A 22,133-nucleotide genomic window follows, 5' to 3' on the forward strand; every position below is an offset into this window, starting at 1 on the left:
GGATGTATGCACAAAGTCAGCTTCAACCCTCTTTGCTTACTTTTCCCATGACCTTTGGTATCCTTTCTTTTTCTTCTTTTGAGACAGGGTCTTGCTCTTTTGCCCAGACTGGGGTGCAGGGGCACAATCAAGGCTCACTGCAGCCTTGACCTCCTAGGCTCAAGTGATCCACCCTCCTCAGCCTTCTGAGTAGCTGGGACCACAGGCGTGCACCAGCGCGCCTGACTAATTTTGTATTTTTTGTAGAGATGGGGTTTCGCCATGTTGCCCAGGCTGGTCTCAAACTCCTGGGCTCAAGAGATCCTTCCAAAGTGCTGGGATTACAGGTGTGAGCTGCCATGCTTGGCCTGGTGCCCTTTCTTATTTGTGTCCTAATAAGCAACTTACCCAGAAGGGCCCATTGTTTCAGTTTGGAGAGATGAAGAAAGTAAGAAATGATCACTTTTTAAATTTGAAAAAAACCTGGACCAATTTTTTATGATTAAAAATTAAAAGTCAGTTTTACAGTATACTTTGTCTTCAGATAACCAGTAAAACTATCCAGAAGTGCTCCCACCTCAGTTTTGCATTATTTAAAAAATTCCGTTATGTGGCAAAAGTGTTTTCTGGATTTGCTCGTGGTGCCTGATTCATTAACTTTACTTCTTGTTTTTTAAAGTATTACAAGTACCACATTGGTTAAAGCTCATTTCAGTTTTGTTTTAGTGCAGTCATTTGCTCAGTTCTTTCCAGTCCTACTTGCACTTCTGAAGGATAATTCTTTGTTTATGATGCCATTACAGGAATTTGTAAGTGTCTGGGTTCGAGATCCTAGGATTCAGAAGGAGGACTTCTGGCATTCTTACATTGACTATGAGATATGTATTCATGTAAGTATGAAGTCAGTAGAAATAGTAATTTTGAGGGACTTTTATGGGATACATTTTATGGGATAAAGTTGACACTTGTAAAAGTTTTTCTGATTCAAAAAACTGAATTTGAATGATTACAATTAATGCTTTTATCTTACATGAACTAGTAAGATGGTTCCTAAAGTTTAAAAATTACTTATTTGAATCCCTTATTGTTCCTTTGTTAATATTAATATTTTAATGTTTATTGCCTTCACATACGAAGATGCGCATGCATCTAAAATGCATGGGTAAAGAGTACTTATAGCTCATTAATGGCACTTCTTATGATCTGCTATAGCATATTTCTGAATCATATGATGCCTGATAACCTTCAAGTTTGAGAGGATATAGAGTTCTTTGGAAAAAGAGATGTGTGGTGTTTTATATATAGAATCAGAAGGTGGGAAATGGATATGTGCAATTATTGTGATTAATTTGTCTAGAATCTGAGTAATTAATGTAACTAGAAATGACGTGCCTTGCGTGGATCCTACTGTGTTACAATCTCTTGAACAATGTTGTGTGGTGTGTGGCCTTCTGTGACCATCTTAAATAAGGGTACGTAAACTTTTTCTGTAAAGGTAGTAAATATCTTCAGTTTGTGGGCCATACAGTTTCTATCGAGACTACTTATTTCTGCTGTTGCAGGTGAAAAGCAGCCACAGACAGTGCATAAATGAATGAGCATAATTGTATTCCAATAAAACTTTATGTGCAAAGACAGGTCTCAGACTAGATTTGGCCCTCAGGCTATAGTTTATTGGCCCCAGTTTTGAGGACAATACTTTTTGCCTCTAAATCAGATGCATATCAGATGCAAACTAAATTAGTTCAATTGGGGAGCATAGAAGCTGACCCAGATTGTATCCGTGACTTCATAGCACAAGTGAAGTAAAATGTAACCATTATTTAATCTTCCCATTATAAATAGCTAACTTGGTATATTGGACACCCAAACACCAGCCATAGAACTTTTCTTTTTTTAAATTCTCCTTTCTTCCCTTTTTTCTCTGAAGTTTCCCCAACTTCAAAAAATAAAAGAAAAACCCAGAATTGCTTTTTTGATTGTGTTGTAAAGCCATTCCAGGATACGCCATGGATTTTTATTCTGTTTTGGTTTTATTCATAAGCTCACACTGGAGTTGCATTCTGTGTGGAAAATTATGACTATATAAGAATAAGCATTTGAAGTAAAATGAAATATTTTTAGTTGCCTTCTAACTTTCTCCAAAAAAATTGTGCGTCCTTATCACGCACTTCATGATAGGCATGAAATTTAATTATTCCCAGGAGTGAATGGAAGTATAGATTTTTCTCTGCTCTATAAATAGCCTGATGTAAATTCAGAAATCTCCATCTGGAGCCAGAAATGATGGGTTCCACAAATAGTATTTGATGGTGTCCTGGCACTTCTCTGAAACGCTAATAAATTGACAATGGCTAAGCCTTGGCTTGGTGGACAGCAAAAACAAGCAAATAGATTTAGAGGAACTTAATCAGTTAGTGATCTCAGTATCCTCTAATCTTGAAGAGACTTCCACCTGTCATACAATTAAATGTGGATGGCAGAGCCAGGGAGTGCTGGTTGGCTTCTCTTAGTTGTTAACCCATAGAGCTTTGAGGTAGAGAAGCTGGTCTTACAACTTGTTTAAATTAACCTCAAGGAAGATGATGTCACGCAACTCTGGGATCTTAACGTTTACTTGGAATTTTAAACTAGTAGACCCTAGAGCTGGGTAGCCATCGTAAATACTCCCCTGAACCTGCCCTGCAAATGAAGGACTTATGGGTGGACCTCAGTCTGGTGTAGGTACCAGGTGGATTTTTAGATATTGATAGCCCTGGTGGTTGTGAGCAGAGAAATTAAAGGGAGTTTAAATGGACCCAGCCTGTGTCTGAGATGTCAGGAATCCCTGTAGTGGTCAGGGATTCTTTAGGGAGAGGGTACTGGGAAGATACCTGCTCAAGCCTCGTTAGGGCACTAGTTCTGGTATAACATGGTCTGCAAACCTAGTCCCCAAAGAGCACATTAGAGTGAGGCCCTGGTGTGCTCTAAGTCCACCCACAGAATGTTATTTGCCACAAACTCCTTCCAGCGGGTTTTGCTGCCATATCGTTAAAGATAACGGGATTTAGACCAGTGGCTGCCTTGGGGGTGAGCCTCTTAACCTGTCTACATTCTGAAGTTTTCTGAACTTTACAAAGTGTAAGAATACCAGGAACCATGTCATATATTTCATGAGAACAGTTTAAGAGCTAATGCACATAATTACTTAGATTTCCCAAGGAAAACAATCGCTGGGCATATGAAGTGGTAGAATAATAATTTTTGAAATAGTACTCATCTTGGGGGTAAAAAATTGTTTCTCATTTAGATTAGAAAATCGGATTTTGAAATACAAAGAATAGAGATACTCATATTTTCAAAAACCAGGAGAAACAAATATTTTGCTAGGTTTTACTCAAAGGAGAATATTTACTCTCGTCTTACATTTACCCAAAGGAGAAGCATTGTGGCTGAGCTTAGCATGGGGACGCCATCGGTGGCTTTTTCCAAGTCTGCCTTAGGGTATCTGGAAGGAAAACAACACTTAGTAACTAATGGTAATATTAATAGACAACATTGGCCAAGAGCTTATTATCAATCCTCACAACCACCCTATGAATTAGATATGTACTAGTTCATCCCATTTTAGCACTCAGGAAACTGAAGTTTGAGTGACTTGCCCTGTAGCAGAACCAGGACTGGAAATCCGGTCGGCCTGTCCTCCATGCCAGATGCTTATCCCCCACGCACTACAGCCGTTCTCTGGCTTGGATGGACATACTCTGTCTCACATACAGTAGAGAAGGGAAGGCTGTTCTCTAGTTTAAAAGTGATTTCAGGATTCCTGGTGATTTGTGTGATCTGCAGGGTGGCCATGTCAAGGAGATGAAGATTTCTGCAATGTCTCATAAAGGGTCGTGAGGAGGTGTCTCTAAGCCCCAGAGGCTCCTCCAGCTTACGTGGATGGTGGTAAAATGCAACGGATGAACCGGAGCTCCTACCTGTCATCTATATGTTAGGATTTATTTTTTATTATTTATTCTTGAAAGCAGTGCTCATAGGTGAGTAGGAGGCTCCTTCAGGATGCAGGCAGTGGCCAGGTCATACCTCGCCCTGGGGCAACACTGCTTATTTCCATCATCCCGGCTGTCTTCAGGACTGTTATCTCCCTGGGTTATATGCAAGATTTCAGAGTACTGGCATAAATATAAATATATGTTTCGTGGTTTAAATCCTATTTAGAATGAATATTGGGATCATATTGTGAATTATAGATACAAGAAATGCATTTTTTTTTTTCCTCAGGTGAGACTCATTTTTCTACTTTTTCTGTACAGACTAATAGCATGTGTTTTACAATGAAAACATCCTGTGTACGAAGAAGATATAGAGAATTCGTGTGGCTGAGGCAAAGACTCCAAAGTAATGCGTTGCTGGTGTAAGTGATTTAGAGTATATTGAGGAGACTTTGTCATTATATTGAATATTTGAAATTGATGTTCATTAAGATTTATAAGATATGAAGGATTTTTATAGGCTTTTGCCTTGATTACAATATTTATGTTTAGTTTTTTAGCTACTGCATCTGAATTTAAAATTTATCACTTAAATTTTACCAACTTTGATAGGTATAGGCCATGAAAGGCCTCAGAAATGTTTAAAGACGGGTTTTTCTTTAAGCTGACTTCCGCATATCCTTATTATATAACTATATAATGTGTAATCATAATTATAGAATAATTGTGTGATAATAATCATCATACGTAATTTGCCTTCACTTTGAGGGATTTCTGTAACAGAAGCACCTTGAATTAATCATCTAAAAACATTTTTTTTTCTTTCTCCTAAGACAACTTCCAGAACTTCCATCTAAAAACCTATTTTTCAACATGAACAATCGCCAGCATGTGGATCAGCGTCGCCAGGGTCTGGAAGATTTCCTCAGAAAGTGAGTGTCCAGACACTTCTGTGGCCAGACAAGGGGTGTGAGCAAGCGCTTTGCAAGAGCTGCATGGTGGCGCGGGGAAGAATGTTCCTGTTTCTGAAATGCGAATAATCTGCACTAGAGCGAAACCCACTGGTCCATTTCCTATATTAGAGCACCATCTTGTGGCTCACATCATCTGGTACATATTTGGGACCAGGTCTTCCAGGAAGAAAACAATGAACGAATTCAATTAGATAACAAATACATGGTCCTTTAAGCTGTCAGGCAGATCCAAATTACATGGGAGTTTAGCTGACAAAAGTAAAAATTTGCCAGGAAACAAATATGCCTACTTATCAAAAGGTGCTTCTTAAAAACTGCCTTTGTTTACAATGCTTAGAATTTACAGACCAAAATCAGTTCAATAATGGGCTGCTAATATCCTTCTGGGTTCCTCTAATGGTTTAATGCTGATCTTTGAAGGGAATGTTTATAAAGGAGTATTTGGTGGCGTGTGAACAGTCTCAGTGAGTTATTAACTCTGGATTACTCTGTGATGGTGGGCATTGCAGTTAAAGCTGCCTGAGTTCACACTACCAGTGATTCCCCCCCCCCCCGCCCCTCCCCGGCTACTCTTTGGAATGCTGGAATACCCAGAATGCTAGAGGCCATATAGCACACTGATTTACACCCAGACTCCGAGGCCAGGCTAGCTGGTTTCAGACCCTCACTCTGCCACTTACTAGCTGGGGGCTTGGGCAGATCATTTACCTTCTCTGCCTGTGTCTTCCCGTCTATAAAATGGGGTAATCACAGTACCTACCTCATAGGGTTGTTGAGAAGATAGATGAGTTAGGTGTCTGGCATGCAGTGTGTGCTGTCTTCATGTTGGCTGTTAGTATCTTAATGTACTTAGACATGAGACAGCTTGTGCTTTCCTAATTTCCAATTTTGTAGATAAGGAAATAGGCTGAGTCATGTGACTGCTAGTTAGTGACAGGACCCAATCTCCTGAACTGTTTCTTTTTCTAGTAGTTTCAGGATCTGAAGTCATCTCCTTTGGGGTTCACTAAATAGGACCTTAGAGCTAGCCTGAAATAATATATTGCCTCCTCCCCATTTGGCTCTCTCATAAAGGGTTTGGATATTAAGTATGCACATTAATATTAATATTTATTTCTATTAGATTGACTTAGTGCCTTTCCTTTGAAGGTGTCCTAGAGACATACAGAAAGATCCAAGATTATAAATTGAGGGAGAGTGGGCAAATGAAGAGAAGCCAGAGGATTAAACATGGCAAGAGACCAGAAGAACAGATTAGCAGAGCCAAGTCCTCCAAAAACATTTCATTGTATTTTTGGGGGATATCACAGGCATGGCAGAACAGAGACCTGGCCAAGTTTTTCCTGCCCTTTCCCCTAGAGGAGGCCTCTGATTTTAATTGTTGTCTCTATGAGGCCAAGGTGGCTGATGGCCTCTCCCTTGAGATGTGGTCCCCGCCACACAATTCTACAGAGTTGCCTGTCACTCTAGTGTAGATGTTGTCCTGGGGGAGCTGTGGCAGCTTGTCTTCTATAGGGAAGTCTTATTTCAGGTCAGAAGACAGCACATGCCTCTGAATTATATAGCTAGTTAAGTGCAGGGTATATGTTTTTGACGAGGAATTACTTCGTTGTTTTGAACACAACCTTTCTATCCACAATTGATCTACCCAAATTAATGACCTTGTGAGTGTCATTCAGCCATAGTGGGGTTATGCTTGTGCCAGGTTATTTTTGCATAGTGCATGGTTTGACTGTTTGCTGGTTGTATTTGATGCAGATGTCATAGTAGAAAGTGTCCTGGTTCAGGAACTCAAGGAGCTGAGTTCTAGGTCTCCCATAATCATGATTCCTGGTTTTTTTTGTAGCTGTATATGAGCCTTGGAGCAGTCACTCCATTCCTTTTAAGCCTTTGTTTGCTATAGAGTGGGGTAATATTACCCACCCATAGCCAACCTCACTGAGTGGTTGTGTCCTACAGATGAAAAGGACTTGAAAAAACCTCCAAAAACCATGCAGCGATCCTTCATTCAACAGAGGTTTATTAAGTGAATGCTTAATCCTGTGTGCTGCGGACATAGGACTGCACAGAATGAACAAGTCCTTGTCCTCCTGACACCTCCATTCTAGTGGGGAGCACTGTGTACATACAGGGCTACGGCTAGATTCATTAACGCTGAATCTGGATTGGCATCCAACTGGGTTGTCAAATCATGGAGTTGGCAGGGGGTTCTCTTGTGATACCATTTGTTCCACTGTGGTATGTGAACATTTGCCTACAAGTTAATATTTCACTTTAAAAATGAAAGCTGGTGCTTCTACACAGCCTAAACCTGAAGGAAGTGAGGAGTCAAATACCACAGGGCTGGCTTCAGGCCTGACCTGAGCTCTGCGGCCCCTGCTGACCCTCCCCAGCCTCCCTTCTGTGTCCTTCAGATCTGTGCTTGCCTGGGTTGTGTAAGGCAGCACTCTCGACGTCTTTGCCCCTGGTGCGCTCTACCCTCACCCAACCCAGGTCCACTTTAGGAAACTAGATATGATGTATACCTTGGCACTGTGTCTTGGCCCCAGTCTGACATCCTCTGAACCCGCATTGGTTACCTGTTAAGTAGGGCCAGCCATCAATAGCCTGTACCTTGTTCGTAGAGGAATTTTAGAAACCACAGCATTAAAACATGGAAACATGCTTGTATTGTAGGTTTTTAGCATGTATTTTTAAAGCCTGGTTTTCATGTAAGTTTTGAAGTTATGAACCAGAAGCACTAAATATGTTCAAACCTTTTGAAACCACAATGTCTTTGTATATGTGTATATATACCTATTTTTCTTTAAGGTCATTTGTGAAATGATACATATTTAATAAGAAAGTACTGATCTTTGTAGAGGAATTAGAAAATTGTTTCTTTGACTAGGTGCCAAATAAGAATAATTTCTACCATTTATTGAACACTTTCTATGTGTTTGGCATTTTACATGTTTTAGTCTCAGTATTTACAAAAATCTTAGGAGTTGGATAAAATCTCAGTTTTATAGATAAAGAAATTATAGGAAAGGTGGATGTACTATATGAATCTCAGGACCTGGCAAATTTAAAATTAGCAGTACTTTTAAATGCTGGCTAAATTTGGTATGATAGTGAGATTTTTCAAATATACTCTTTTTTTTTCAGTCTTAACTATAATCTCCCTTTTGTATTCTTGCCCCTGAGTAATTATAAATGTAAAGTAACTTCTAATAGTTACAAAAAGTAAGTTATAGGCTAAAAAATATAAACTCAGTAAGTCTCCAACTATGGAAAATGGAATTCCTACTAATTTTTAGGTTTGAATGGGATTTTCAGTTTAGGTTTGAACAGATTTATTCATGAGTGGGAGCTGCTTTCCTTCTTTACTGAATTCATCCCATTAATACAACTACATTTACCCTACAGTTTAGACTTTCGTGTCATGGTTTTGTATTTCTTCAAATATTAAGGAATATTAAAGTTTTTTTACAAAAGGCTAGTGTTGAACCATGACAGCTAGTTTTACACACACACGATTTTTATGTCTTTGTATTCAATAGAGGGCACCACAGCACAGATCATGAATGTCTTCAATGAAGATTTGTAGGTTTTATTTTTTCTTATAGTAAGAGCTAAACAGGCTGAGTTAATTTTTTTTCCTACATCAAACTGCTAATCTTCCATGTACTATACAGATGTGTATATATATCATTGTATTGGGTTCAGTAGACCCAGGACATCCTTAGTTAGGATGAAATGATTTTGCATAGCTATATATTGTTCTTAGCTAAACCATCATATAAATACATCTAATAAAATCATGTTGAGGAAAACTGTGCTTTTCAACTGTGTCCAATTTAGGGAAAAAAACAGATTTTGCTTTGTTTAGTCTAAAATTGTTATGGGGAAAGGAATAAATTCTGATTTGCACTATAAATATCTTTTTAGAAATTATTTTAAAATCCTAGAGGCTATTTTTCATTCCTTTTATAAAGATTTGAAAATCATATACTTTTTAAATGGAGGTTTCTACAAATGACATTTTATTGACTGTTTTACAAAGTACTCTTTATATTAGGTTTGAAATTGATTTTCTGCTATTAGGTTTGTTTGTGGAAAATATGGCACAAACATGACTAAGGAAAAAATAAGATTTAATATTATGATGGTGGCAGTCACAGCCCTCTCTGATAGTAAGCCAAATAGTACTCAGAATAAATTAATTATGCTCACCTAACCAGATGGGAAAACACTCTCAAAAATTTTCATTTTAAATTTCAGAATGAACTATCTGACTATAAAATAAAAAGCATATAAATACATTTAAAAATTATTTTTGCTTATTTAAAACTCATACTCATGGAGTATGGTGGCATGAATTTAGCCAGAGAAACAGAGGAGATTCCAAAGACCAAAACGGTCTAGCCGACTGACTGGTTTGAACTCTAGGCCTGGGGAAGTGTTCAGATGTCCCCTCCTCAGCCACATCTTTCTCCCTCTTTGGAATTGTGAGCTGGGTGAGCCTGGCTCCTTCTCTTTTCATCTGTGTGTCCTCCAGATGGCAGTATTGAGCAGAAAAAGAAAACACTGGGAAATAATGAGTCTAATGTACAGTAAAATTGGAAATTGAATTATAGCTCAAGAAAAAGGACAGTAGCCTTGAGGTTCCGATCAACCTGGACTCTGATCACTTTTGTTTGCTGTACCCATGTGTTAAGTTACTAGCAAGTTAATAACAACACGTGAGCGGTTCAAGGCTCAGTAGAATTGCTTCAGACATGAAATAAAGCTAAAATGAATTTGTGTCCAGTATCATTGGCATTAGTGCTCATTACTTTTGTGGTGTAATGCCTCAAACCATCTAAAATCAATTTTAAAGATTACCCATTATTTTATAAAGAAAATAAAACACATTTCTAACAAACAAAGCTGTGAGTACAATCCCATGAACAGTTCCTTGTACTGATGGCAGGCAGGAAACCGCTGACAGAGGCCACAGGAAACAGTCTGCTCACTTCGCAGACTTCACGATCCAAGTTCATATTAATGGATTGTTGTCTATAACTCTTCTCTTAATCTGAAGTATTTAAAACCAGAATGGTAAACATTTGTAAATGTAGAAAATAAATCTCAAAGAGTACAGAGGGATTTACTACTTAGCTACTTGTACTTGGTGAATTAATCATTATCATGTGACATGGTCATCTTCTGGGAGGACCCAGGAGTGAGGACACAGGGAAAAGGAAGGATTTAGCTGTTTTGCTTGAGGTTTTGCCTTTTAAAAAGCACAAAGGTTTTACTTTTCCTTCTAATAGACCAGTAAAGAATATTTTCTCAAACTGTAAACCTGCTGAAGCAAAGGGGGACAGCTAGATTTTGGTTTTAATACTGTGCATTTTTAGGCATTTTTGCCTTTGTTGAGAAATAATTTATTTTGTAGAAAAGGACTTATTATAATGGCCTTGGATTTTCACTAAACTGATATTAATGGCCAAAAGAGATTTACTTTCCTTATTACTTGTTTAAACAAGCAGAATATAAGGTAAGGTTCATTTGGTCTGAAATACATGATCTATTTTTCACAGATCGTTATACTGGAAATATCTTATGTTGAACAAAACTCTACTTGGTTTTAGTGTTTTAGTTTTGTCCCCTATATCCGGTCTTAGTGTCTCCTCTTACATAACTATTGAACTATTATTCGTAGAGACTAAATTATCATATGTCAACATCTTTGCTAAAAGATAAATCAGTTTTTATTTAAATATAAAGGTATACTTTGATTTGATTTCATATTCTAAGATGTGCATTTCAGAGAAAACACATTCACTGATATGAATTTGAGCATCTATAGATTTTGCTACAGGATAGTTTTTAATCTTCCATGTAGTCCTGATGCCCTAGTTGAAATCTGTTCTGTCTTTGTAAACTTTGATCTTGAATGTGGGAAGAGCAGTATGTACTCATCACAACCTTATCATATTTTAATTATATATATGGTAAAGTTGGCTGGGATCAATTTTATTTGGTTGCTCATTTTGACAACACACAGATTCAGTGCTCCTAAAGATTTTGGAGAAATTTATAGTTAACCTTAAGTATTAAAAAAAAGCCATCTCTCTCATGAGCTGTTGTAAACATGCACTTAAGTATATAACTATACTTGTAAAGTTTTAAAATGTAAAATATGCTGAGAATTGTATCGACTTCTTCATACAATTTTTAATAGTAGTTGAAAGTTTTGATGTTTCATGACAGCCTATCTCATAAAGATCACTGAGTTGACATGCTGTTGGCAGTAAATTTTTTAAAGTAGAATAAATTTCTATGACTATTTAAGCAAAATATTTCCATAATTAATCCACATGGTAATAACAGATGGGTAAATTGAAGAAATGTCCTTGAAGTTATTCTTTTAACAGATGTTCTTAACTATTAGCTTCATGTTTTTACCCACCTAAATTTCCAAATAATTGAATAAAAGTTAACATATGCTTTCCTCCCCTTAATGGGCAGAGCCCATAATTGATACAAAGTTTACCACAGGAGAGAAATTACCTTCAGTGGTACATTTTCTAATGTTTTTCTTTCTTCTACCCTATCACTGACCATCCTGTTCACCAATTATTTTTCCTTTTTTTCTATTTTAATACAGAGTCCTACAGAATGCACTTTTGCTTTCAGATAGCAGCCTTCACCTCTTCTTACAGAGCCATCTGAATTCAGAAGACATTGAGGCGTGTGTTTCTGGGCAGACTAAGTATTCTGTGGAAGAAGCAATTCACAAGTTTGCCTTGATGAACAGACGTTTCCCTGAAGAAGATGAAGAAGGAAAAAAAGAAAATGATATAGATTATGATTCAGAAAGGTATTTCCTTGCATTTTGATTTAATGTATATGTATTTATGTAACACATAGTGCACATATGCATGTATATAGATATATATACACACTTCACTTTTTTGTTGATGTAATACTAAGATAATGAAAAAATTAATTGACTGAGATTTTATTGAGCTGTGACAGCTCATCATAGTAGTCTTCACACACACCTCCACACTGAATTAATGAATGCAGTAGAAATTCAATTATTTGCATTCTGATTATGTGACTTTCATTTAGTCAGACTTGAATTATTCGCGTTTAAATTATCTAGCTAAAAAAATATCCAACTGCACTCCAAATGGCTAATTAAAAGTCCAAATTTCCTGTCTCTCTTTGTGACTGGAGATAATTAAAGTTCTCCTCTGTTACTCAGGCTTTGAGTGTGTTGTGAAAACCAATTTCCTCTTTTTATTATTTTCCCCCTCTCTTCTTTTCCAGTTCATCCTCTGGGCTTGGACACAGTAGTGATGACAGCAGTTCACATGGATGTAAAGTAAATACAGCTCTGCAGGAATCCTGAAAAATAATTCTAATGTTACTATCTTAGGAATAGCAAATTATGTCCAGTCATAGAGAAGAAAGCTTCGTAATAATACATTCTTACCTAAAGCTCACTGTCATGATGTTAGGTATTTAAATTCTTAAAGCTGTTGGTTGTTTATTAGTGGTATTTTTATGTTGTCTTATTTTAGGTAGGCTTCTGTGTAAAGCTAAAAATCCTGTGAATGCAATACTATCCTTTACAGGCAGGCATTATTGGTAAACAAGATCTTGCCCTCAAATGAAATGACTTACATGCTTTAAAAAACCTAGTTGGTTTTATTGAATTTAAAAAGATAGGCAACTAAGTAGCATTTAAAATCAAGATAGAGCATTCCTTCTTGTATCAGTGGGGCAGTGTTACCGTAAACAGTAAACACGGTGTATATGTTGTTAACCCCTATGAAGAGTAACATTGTAGACCAGACTGCCTCTCTCAGACTTGTGGCTGATATTTTGTGGATACCTCCTGTGCACTGGCAAAACACTATACGCTTTTGGGTGTTCGACTGAAATATTTTAAGAGTATTTAACCTTTCCAGTATTCTGTTTCACGCTTAGATGGAAATGTATCTTATGAATAGAGACATATTAAAATAATGTTTACATCTTAGAAAACACATAGATAGTGCTAGTAATATTACTTATAATTCCAGTATATAGATTCAGAAATACATTTTCATTGTCCAAAATCAGCTTCAACAAATGGTTTCTGGAGACAAATCATTTTTTTCATTATCATTGCATAATTAGAACTACAGGTTAATGATTTATTTTTTGACTAAATGTGCAATTTCTTATCACTAGATAACTTTCAGTATCAGTGGTGGTTACTTACTACTTAAATCAGAGGAAGGATTTTATAAAAATAATAAATTTAATTTTACCAATAAATATTCCCATAATTTAGAAAAGGATGTCAACTTGCTAATTTCAGAAATAATTATTCATTTTTAAAAAACCCCTTCTTTTAAAGCATCTACTTGAAGATTGGTATAATTTTCATAAAATGTCTTTTTTTTTAGTGTCCCAAAGATATCTTGGATAAACTATTTTGAACTTCAGATTTCAGATGAGGCAACATTTTCTTGAGATAATTAGCCAGATTTCTTCCATGTTGAATGGCACAAAATATTTCTGTGAAACTAACAGGAAGATATTTTCAGATAACTAGGATAACTTGTTGCTTTGTCACCCAGCCTAATTGAAGAGTGGCAGAAGCTACTACAAAAAGCAACCTTTTCATTTTCACTAGGAGTTTAAAAGCTATTGTATTATTAAAAAGTCTTTACAATGCTTGTTTCAAAGAACCAACAGAAAAAAAAGCTAACAAAACTAAGAACTAACATTTAAAAAATTAAATTTAGAATGATTTCTTTAATTTGTCCTTTTTTTCTTTGGTCTAAAACATTATTAAATTTTTGTAAATATTTTGATTTAATGTGTCTTAGATCCTCATTATTTTAATACAGGAAAAGAAAAAGATTTAGTAATTTCTTTTTTTTTTAATTATACTTTATGTTCTAGGATACATGTGCACAAGATTTAGTAATTTCTTACCATGCTAATATGTAAAGTTTATGCCATCCAGGCATTTAAGAGCGATCCTCATCCCTTCAGCAATATGTATTTGAGTTCACACTATTTCTGTTTTACAGCAGTTTTGAAAAACACATACTATGCCACCAATTGTCATATTATTTTTAGATGATGTAACATAACCATCAAAATTAATATTAATGCCTAATATTTAGTATGTAAATGTCATGAGATCATTTTTACATTAAACGGGAAAAAAAATCAACTTTGCCAGATCACTTATTTTATACAAGAGACTATATTCTGCCTTAGACCAAAACTCAGTGTTTTTTATTTTTTATGAGGAAATTTGGTAAAACATGGTTTAATATTAACTATAGTTGTACATATTTGAGGCATTTAGCCTTGGTTCAGTTGTTTCACTGTCCACACACTGGCTTCTTAAAACTGATTTCTTGCAGCCGAGATATTTAGATGAACTTCAGTTTCCGGTGGTTTTCTTGCTTTGTCTCTTATTTTTCCCTGGCATATTTTTTATAAAGCTTTCTTTAGGGAAAAGAAAATAATTACTGATGTAACTAACATGAATAGATGTTTATTTAACACTATTTTTAATATGACTTAAATATAAATAATTCTAATCCTGGATTCTTTATGGTTACAATACAGCAAAACTGCATTTTCCCTGGCTAATTCTGAAAGGGTAAACTATTCACCTATAAAGCCAACTTACGTGTTTTGTTGTAGAACTAGATTTATATATAACCCAAAGGTGTCAACAGTGAACGTCAACAACCTGTTACTGAGGCTTCTTATAAAGTCTCACTTAGAAGAAAGTTACTTAATTCTAGTTAAGATTTCAAGTTTTAAAAATTACTAGGGACAAGTATTTATTCTTAAGCAGATACTATTCCTTAAGATGTTAAGTATCTTGCCAGTTTTTCAAACCTAGTCCACATTTCATTGAATAATTAAATACAAACAAGTGATATGCAGTATAAAGTAAAAGAACAAAATTTCTTTTATGACAATTAAGAAGTTAAACAAATTCATTTAGCCTGGCTACAATCACCGTTATATCCAACAGTAAACTAGATGCTGTTTTGAATTTGGTTTGTATTTTTTGGATGCCTTAAGGATTCATTATTATTGAGCTACTGTGGTACAAAAAAGGTTTTCAGTATTTGAGCTATAAAAGACGACCCCTTTTCATTGGAAGCCTCAACATTTTAAAACAAAAATAACAAAGCTTATTGTTTCTAAATAGTCTTCCTCTTAATATTTAAATTATTTAGCTGGTATCCTATGAATACAAAGCAACATCTTTTCAATGAAGGAAACAATTTATTTCAGTACAATTTTGTGTTTCTGTTTGGAATATAGACCTTTTCTTAGTTTATTATATATAAACACATTTTCAAATACAAAATACTGTCGGAAATTAGTTACTGCAATTTGACATTCAAAGCATAGAACTTTCTTTGCAAATAAAGGTCATAAGAAATTAATAATTTTAAGAGTGGAGTTCAAAAATTTCAGAAGGATGTAAATAAGCAACATTCTTTAACATTTGCTATATATACAAAGGACTTTGGTTCTATTCTTTGCCATATGCATCTTACAAACGAGTCACCATTGTCCCTTTTTAGCAGACACAATTGCGCTTCACTCTTAACTGTCTTAACTGGAAACTTTTCTAGATCATGAGCAGTGCATTGGACACTTAATTTATTTTAGCTGCGCAAACTCTGGTAGTTAATGACCCTTTCTCTTTCTCCAAAATTCCAAAGACTTATTTTCAAAAGATATAGAGGAAAAGAGAGAAAAAAACCCCAAAACATTAAGCTACAATTTCCTGCTGAATTTAAACTCTGGTCTAAAGACACTATGCAAATGGCTTATGCTAAAGAGGAAAATACCCTTTCTCCCCCGACGAGAAGTGTAGATTCATCCAAAACCCCACACCGCTTGTCTTTGCTGCTAGAGGCACAGCACGGGCATAACTTGTGGTTGTGTTTTTGCTAGTTTCTTACCTCTGGGCCTTCTTTATAGCTTTGCCCCCCACCCCACTGGCGATGGCGCTCCCGCGGCTGCACCCTCGGCCGCCTGTTGGCTGCGGCGCCTCCGCGGCCCGCGCGCATCCCCCGCGCTGCGTCCCACACACGCGCGCTCCCGCCACCTCCCGCCCGGGCCACTCCGCCGGCGGCGGCGACTGGCGGCAGGTAGCTAGCCAGCCGGCCTCGGTCCGGTAACCCATGGCAACCGCCCTGGTAACCCATGGCAACTGCGCGGCGGAAAGAAAAAAAAAGAACCCTGGTGGAGGGGGGGCGGCGGGCGGTGAATGGGAACAACGACCGCAAAGAGACAGCGATTTACCGCGCGGGCCTGCGGCTCTCCCGACCGCACCTGCTGCAGACTGGCCCGCGAGGCCCCTTCCCGCGCTACCGTGATGACTCTGGCTTCTGGGGAAAAGAGCAATAAGCAGAAAGCGCTCGTGCAGAGGGGCTCCGGGCGGTGCGCTTGGTGTGGGAGGCTGCCTTGAACGCCGATGACCCTCCGGGCCTCCGCGTGTCCCGGCTTCCAGGGCCCCGCCAGGCTGGAGAGTGCGCGTGGAGCAGGCCCTGCCGCCCGGGGACTGGGTGAGGGGCGGCCGCGCCGTGTCCGGGGCTGGACCCCAGGCTTTGTTCTGCAGACGCTGGAGCCCGGCTGGAGGAGGGGCGACACCGTGCTGCTCCGGCCCCGTGGGGCCCAGCTCCCGAGGGTCCCCGCGAGCGGACGCGGTGGCGCCGGGCAAACTCTACGCGCCCTAAATTTTGTCATCTGCACACGCATCGCACACATTAGTTAACCCCTTTCTCTTCTAGGTCCCCAAGAGCCTAACCTGCCCGGCGGGCGCGCGGCTGCGTTAACCTGCCCCCTCCCGTCTGGAGAGGGAGGGGACAGTCGCGCCTGGTGGTAAGACTGGGCTACTGGGGAAGGAGTGCGTGTCTCCAGGTTCAGAAACGCGCCTGGGTCAGGGTGCTCTGTGTGTGTGTGTGGGGGGGGGGGCGTGGGGGGGTGACACAAGTTTTCCACCTGCTTTAGGCTGAGGCCCTGTAAGCGGGACTGTGTTCTAGTCCCCGGAAAAAGCGCGCGGCCTTTGACACATCAGGTGCCAGGCCGCCGGAGGACAGAAGGGGGCGCTGCCGGGCCAGTGCGGAGGCTGCAGCCGCCCTCTGCAGAATGCACCCTTGGTTGGGTCTGGCGAGCTGCCCGCGTAGTAGAGTAGTGTTAGGGCTCCCAAGTAGAAAGAACCTGCTCCCTACGTAGGTGTCGGTTGTTCTTAAGAGCATCATTTGGTCGCTGGTGTATTCGCAGAACCCCTAGCCCACAATAAGGTGGTTCAGGAAACGCAACCAGAACCGGTTCCATTCCGTACCCAGCAACTACGTGCATACAAGTCCACAGAGGCATGTAGTGGGGTGGAGGGACCACGCTAGGAATCTGGAGGTCACACATCCAGGTCAAGTTTTAACTAGCTGTGATTCCAGGTACATTGTGATGTTATAAAAAGGAAAAGATTTGGCCGGGCGCGGTGGCTCAAGCCTGTAATCCCAGCACTTTGGGAGGCCGAGACGGGCGGATCACGAGGTCAGGAGATCGAGACCATCCTGGCTAACACGGTGAAACCCGTCTCTACTAAAATACAAAAAAAATTAGCCGGGCGAGGTGGCGGGCGCCTGTAGTCCCAGCTACTCGGGAGGCTGAGGCAGGAGAATGGCGTGAACCCGGGAGGCGGGGCTTGCAGTGAGCTGAGATCCGGCCACTGCACTCCAGCCTGGGCAACAGAGCCAGACTCTGTCTCAAAAAAAAAAAAAAAAAAAAAAAAAAAAAGGAAAAGATTTGTCCTGGATGATTATGAGGTCCTCAATTAGACCACTCTCTGTAGGTGTGTTACAGTGACAAATCCAAATAGCAAAGCCATCTGGAATATCTTTTTTTTTTTTTTTTTTTTTTTTTTTTTGGAGGCAAAGGCCTATGCAAATATAATATGCACACGCTTCTGAAAGGCGACTAGATCGACAGTGTTTAAGATATCCAATATTTTTACTGGTAGACAAGGGAAGCTAGCTATGTAGAAAATCCTATTTTAATCCTTTCATAAAGATAAGAATCTTAGATCTTAGGGAAACTTGGCTTCTTTTCACAAATATGCACATTCTGGGTTCCACTGCGTATAGAGGATCCGGTACTGGGAGCATGTGCTATTAGAGGTAAAACACAGGTGCTGACCTGCCCTGGGATCCGTGCAGTACAATCCCAGCTCTCTGCATAGCAGTGTACTGGGAGCCCTGTGCTTTCGTTTAATTTTTTTTTTTAAACAAAAGCAATTACAGAAAAGTGCAAATTTAATGTGTGACATTTAACATTGTGCCGTGGCGGGCAGCCTCCACTTAAATGGGGCCTTTCTGCAGAACAACAGGAGCCAAAAGGCCTTGTGTCATGGAGTAATGTAAGACACAATCTGGGCTGCAAACGCACAATGAATCGGGAAGGATTTATGTAATTAATTGACCAGTCTTAACCTGTTATCGTGATGTAAGGAATTTGGAACTCATTAATTTGGGCTCTGACAGATTTCATATTAGAGCTGGCAAATATGGATTGAGCCTCTTATTCTTGTAGCAGCTGGAATTTCCATGACAGTGAGGCTTAGTGAAGAAGACCTATTGCCGGAGTCAAACTGCCTCTTGCTAATCAGTAGCCCTGCTCTGTATTAAAGGGATAATGAAAGAAAAAAAAAAAGGAAAAAGCATGTTACCTAGGTGGGGGAGTGGAAGGGACCTGTGTTCATTCTGCTAGTATGTGGGTTGAGCTCAAGCATTTGTAGCTGAACCAAACATTAATTGCAATCATAGAGTTAGGTGATTTCTCAATACCTTGAGAGAAGAGAAGGTAGAATGGTGTCAGGGTCAGGTTTGATATTATCCAAGTTAAAGAGGGATTAAAAGACAGAGCCTCTGAATGTCATCTGTGTGCACATAGAGACTGTATGAAGAAGGAGATAGAAGTCTTACGAGGGGCAAATGGGAGTTTTTTTGGTAATGTCATATTCACAAATGAGCAGTTCAGAGCCCTGAAGGAGAGACTGCCTTTCTCAGGAGCCACTTCCTGACTCCTGGTGGGAGCGCCCTAGTGGACCCCTTGAAACCCAGAACTCACATAATGAGCATTTAGTTGATAATTTAATCAGTGTCCTCTTCAAATTTTATGATGTTTACTGAATCACCCATTTGGAAATGTCCAGTTTCTTCTTTGAGATTGTAAATAAACTCAGTAAAAGTTTAACTTTCATTTTTTTCCATCCTTAACAATCAGAAAATTGCTAGGTTCAAAAAAGGTCCCAGACATTAAACAAAATGGTTTTTTTTTCCTTCACAATAGTCTTCCCTTACTGCTGTACTATGTGATAAGGTTAATATAACAACTGCCATAAGGATCATTAATACAGGGAGATAAGCAAAGTTGCATGCTGGAAACATTTGCAGGGTATCATTTGCCTTTTCTGCTGATAAAGAAGCCTTCAGTAACAAATACAGATCACAGGCACCGAATATTTAACTTTTGAGACAGAAATTCCAATTGATCTTTCCTAATATGTTATTATTCATAAATACTTTTTAAAGTTGGGTACTGACTGCTCTCAAAATATGATTTTGAAAAATTTGTATGTTACCTACCTTTTAAAGTTTACAATCAAACAATTTACTTTTTAATACGACAAATATTTATAACTTGCAAAAACAAAGATTTCCATGCCCCTCTCTTCATTCTTATTTTTCTTTTTTGAAAATTGTCTTAATTTCAACCAAATTCCAAAGCGAAGAATTTCCCTTTTAGTTAGTGATAATGGGATTTGACCTATCAATGAAGTGCGCAGTATAAGGATTTGTTTTTTATTATCTTGTTAACAAGTGATTTCTTTAGTTTTGGCTCCATTTAAATGAATGCATAAAGATAAATGCTAGAAATTTGCATCACTATATTAATGTTATCCTTCACACTGAGAGCAAAAAGGGAGCCAGGATTTGTTATTGGTAGTAGTATTTCAGTGAGAAGGCAGTGAGGATAAACAATTGATACCAGCAAGACTTGGCTAACTAGTATAAACCATGACAAGGGCGATTAATAGTGTATATAAACACACTTCAAGTTTGTATACATGATCTCAGCTCTCACCTAGCGATTTCTTAGTATTTTTTTAAAGGGTGATTTGTAAGTTGGCAGTTACAAGGCTATCAACTCATGTGCTGTGTGTACTGTTTATATATTAGAGGTATGGAATAGACATACTGAAGTGTGATTTACCGGAGAGAGTGTTGATTTGGAAGGATGTCTGGTGAATCAGGTTGTGGCTCTGTGGCTGGCACGTACCCAAAGGCAGTTCCCAACCTCTCTGGACCTCAATTTCCTCCTCAGTACAATAAAAAGACTGGATACAGAACTTTCTAAAGGTGTTCCCTATAGCGCTAGTTCTGAAGAATGCTAATAAAAAAAAAAAAAAAAAAGCAGGATGGGCCGGGCGCGGTGGCTCACGCCTGTAATCCCAGCACTTTGGGAGGCCGAGGCGGGCGGATCACAAGGTCAGGAGATCGAGACCACGGTGAAACCCCGTCTCTACTAAAAATACAAAAAATTAGCCGGGCGCGGTTGTGGGCGCCTGTAGTCCCAGCTACTCGGGAGGCTGAGACAGGAGAATGGCGTGAACCCGGGAGGCGGAGCTTGCAGTGAGCCGAGATCGCGCCACTGCACTCCAGCCTGGGCGACAGAGCGAGACTCCGTCTCAAAAAAAAAAAAAAAAAAAAAAAAAAAAAGCAGGATGGAGGTTTCCATGGCCAGTTACGTTTTGGACACGTTGGGCTAAATAAAGTTTAATATTAATTTTTCTGCAGGACTTCTCAGTGACTTTCATATGGTAATATTCACTGTGACGCCAGGGCAGTGGCTCACACCTGTAATCCTAGCACTCTGGGAGGCCGAAGCAGGTGGATCGCTGGAGGCTAGGAGTTTGAGACCAGCCTGGGTAAGGTGGCAAAAACCGATCTCTACAAAGAAAAAAAAAAAAAAAAAAATTAGCCGGGTATGGTGGCACATGCTTATGGTCCCAGCTACTTGGAGGGCTGAGGTGGGAGGATCGCCAGAGCCTGGGAGGTCAAGGCTGCAGTGAGCCGTGATCATGGCACTGCACTCCCACCTGGGCAACAGAGCAAGACCCTCAAGAAAAAAAAAATTCACTGTGAATCTTTAAGTGTGTGTGTGTGTGTGTGTGTGTGTGTATGCGTCTGTGTGTAGGGGTACCGTGCACAGTTTTCCTAAACTGATTCGAAAACAAGGGTGAACAGTGATCCCTTGAATCTATAGTACTTTGGATTCCTTCTGAAAATGATTAAGGGGCACTTGCATTCACCCTAGGTGTTCTTGAAGCCAGGGTGCAAGGAACATGTGGATATCACTAAATGAGAACGATTCCCCTTCAGAGAAGAGGTTCTACAGAGAGGCAGGGAGTATGGTACTAAGTTTGTTTGTTTATTTATTTTTGAGACAGGGTCTTGCTCTGTTGCCCAGGCTGGAGTGTGGTGGCACAATCGTGGTTCACTGCAGCCTCCACCTCCCAGTCTCAAGCCATCCTCCCACCTCAGCCTCCCGAGTAGCTGGGACTACAGGTGTACACCACCATGCCTGGCTAATTTTTAAAATATTTTTGGTAGAAACAGGGTTTTGCCATGTTGCCAAGGCTGGTCTCAAACTCCTGAGCTCAGGCGATCATGCTGGGATTACAGGCGTGAGCCACCTTGCCTGGCCTCTCAAACTTAAAAGCCTCTGTTTCTCTCTCTCTTCTCACCCCACCAGATGCTCCTTGACTTATGACAGTATGTCATACTATCATGTAATAGTAAACCTATGGTAAGTTGAAAATATTATAAATCAAAATGCATTCGATATATCTAACCTACTGAACATCCTAGCTTAGCTTACCTTAAACATATTCAGAACATTTACTTTAGCCTACAGTTGGGCAAGAACATCTAACCCAAAGTCTATTTTATAATCTAGTGTTGAATACCTCATGTAATTTATTGAATATGATATCGAAAGTGAGAAAGAGCATGGTTGTATGTGAACTTGAAGTACAATTTCTACTGAATGTATATTGCTATCATGTCATTGTAAGTCAAAAAGTCATGAATCAAACCACCCTAGGTTGGGGATCATATGC

The 22,133-nt window shown here is 39.1% G+C and overlaps 1 protein-coding gene and 1 long non-coding RNA gene across 3 annotated transcripts in view; one reads left to right on the forward strand and one right to left on the reverse strand.

The window, feature by feature from the left end:
- The window catches only part of LOC105475733 (sorting nexin 10), an 84,179-nt gene extending 70,279 nt beyond the window's left edge, over positions 1-13,900 (forward strand). For both annotated transcript variants that reach the window (XM_011731221.3, XM_011731220.3), the window contains 5 exons: positions 783-869; positions 4,278-4,378; positions 4,790-4,888; positions 11,568-11,780; positions 12,236-13,900. In XM_011731221.3, coding sequence (XP_011729523.2) covers positions 783-869; positions 4,278-4,378; positions 4,790-4,888; positions 11,568-11,780; positions 12,236-12,317 — 582 coding nt within the window. In that variant the 3' untranslated portion in view covers positions 12,318-13,900. The remainder of the gene's footprint in view (positions 1-782; positions 870-4,277; positions 4,379-4,789; positions 4,889-11,567; positions 11,781-12,235) is intronic.
- On the reverse strand, positions 11,766-15,902 carry LOC105475732 (uncharacterized). The gene is made up of 2 exons (XR_983613.3): positions 15,796-15,902; positions 11,766-12,313 (listed from the first exon to the last, which is right to left on the reverse strand). It is a non-coding gene; the product is annotated as an uncharacterized lncRNA (long non-coding RNA).
- Positions 15,903-22,133: the final 6,231 nt, after the last annotated feature.

The sequence above is a fragment of the Macaca nemestrina genome, chromosome 4 (genome assembly GCF_043159975.1).
Source record: "Macaca nemestrina isolate mMacNem1 chromosome 4, mMacNem.hap1, whole genome shotgun sequence".
NCBI classification, from domain to species: domain Eukaryota; kingdom Metazoa; phylum Chordata; class Mammalia; order Primates; family Cercopithecidae; genus Macaca; species Macaca nemestrina.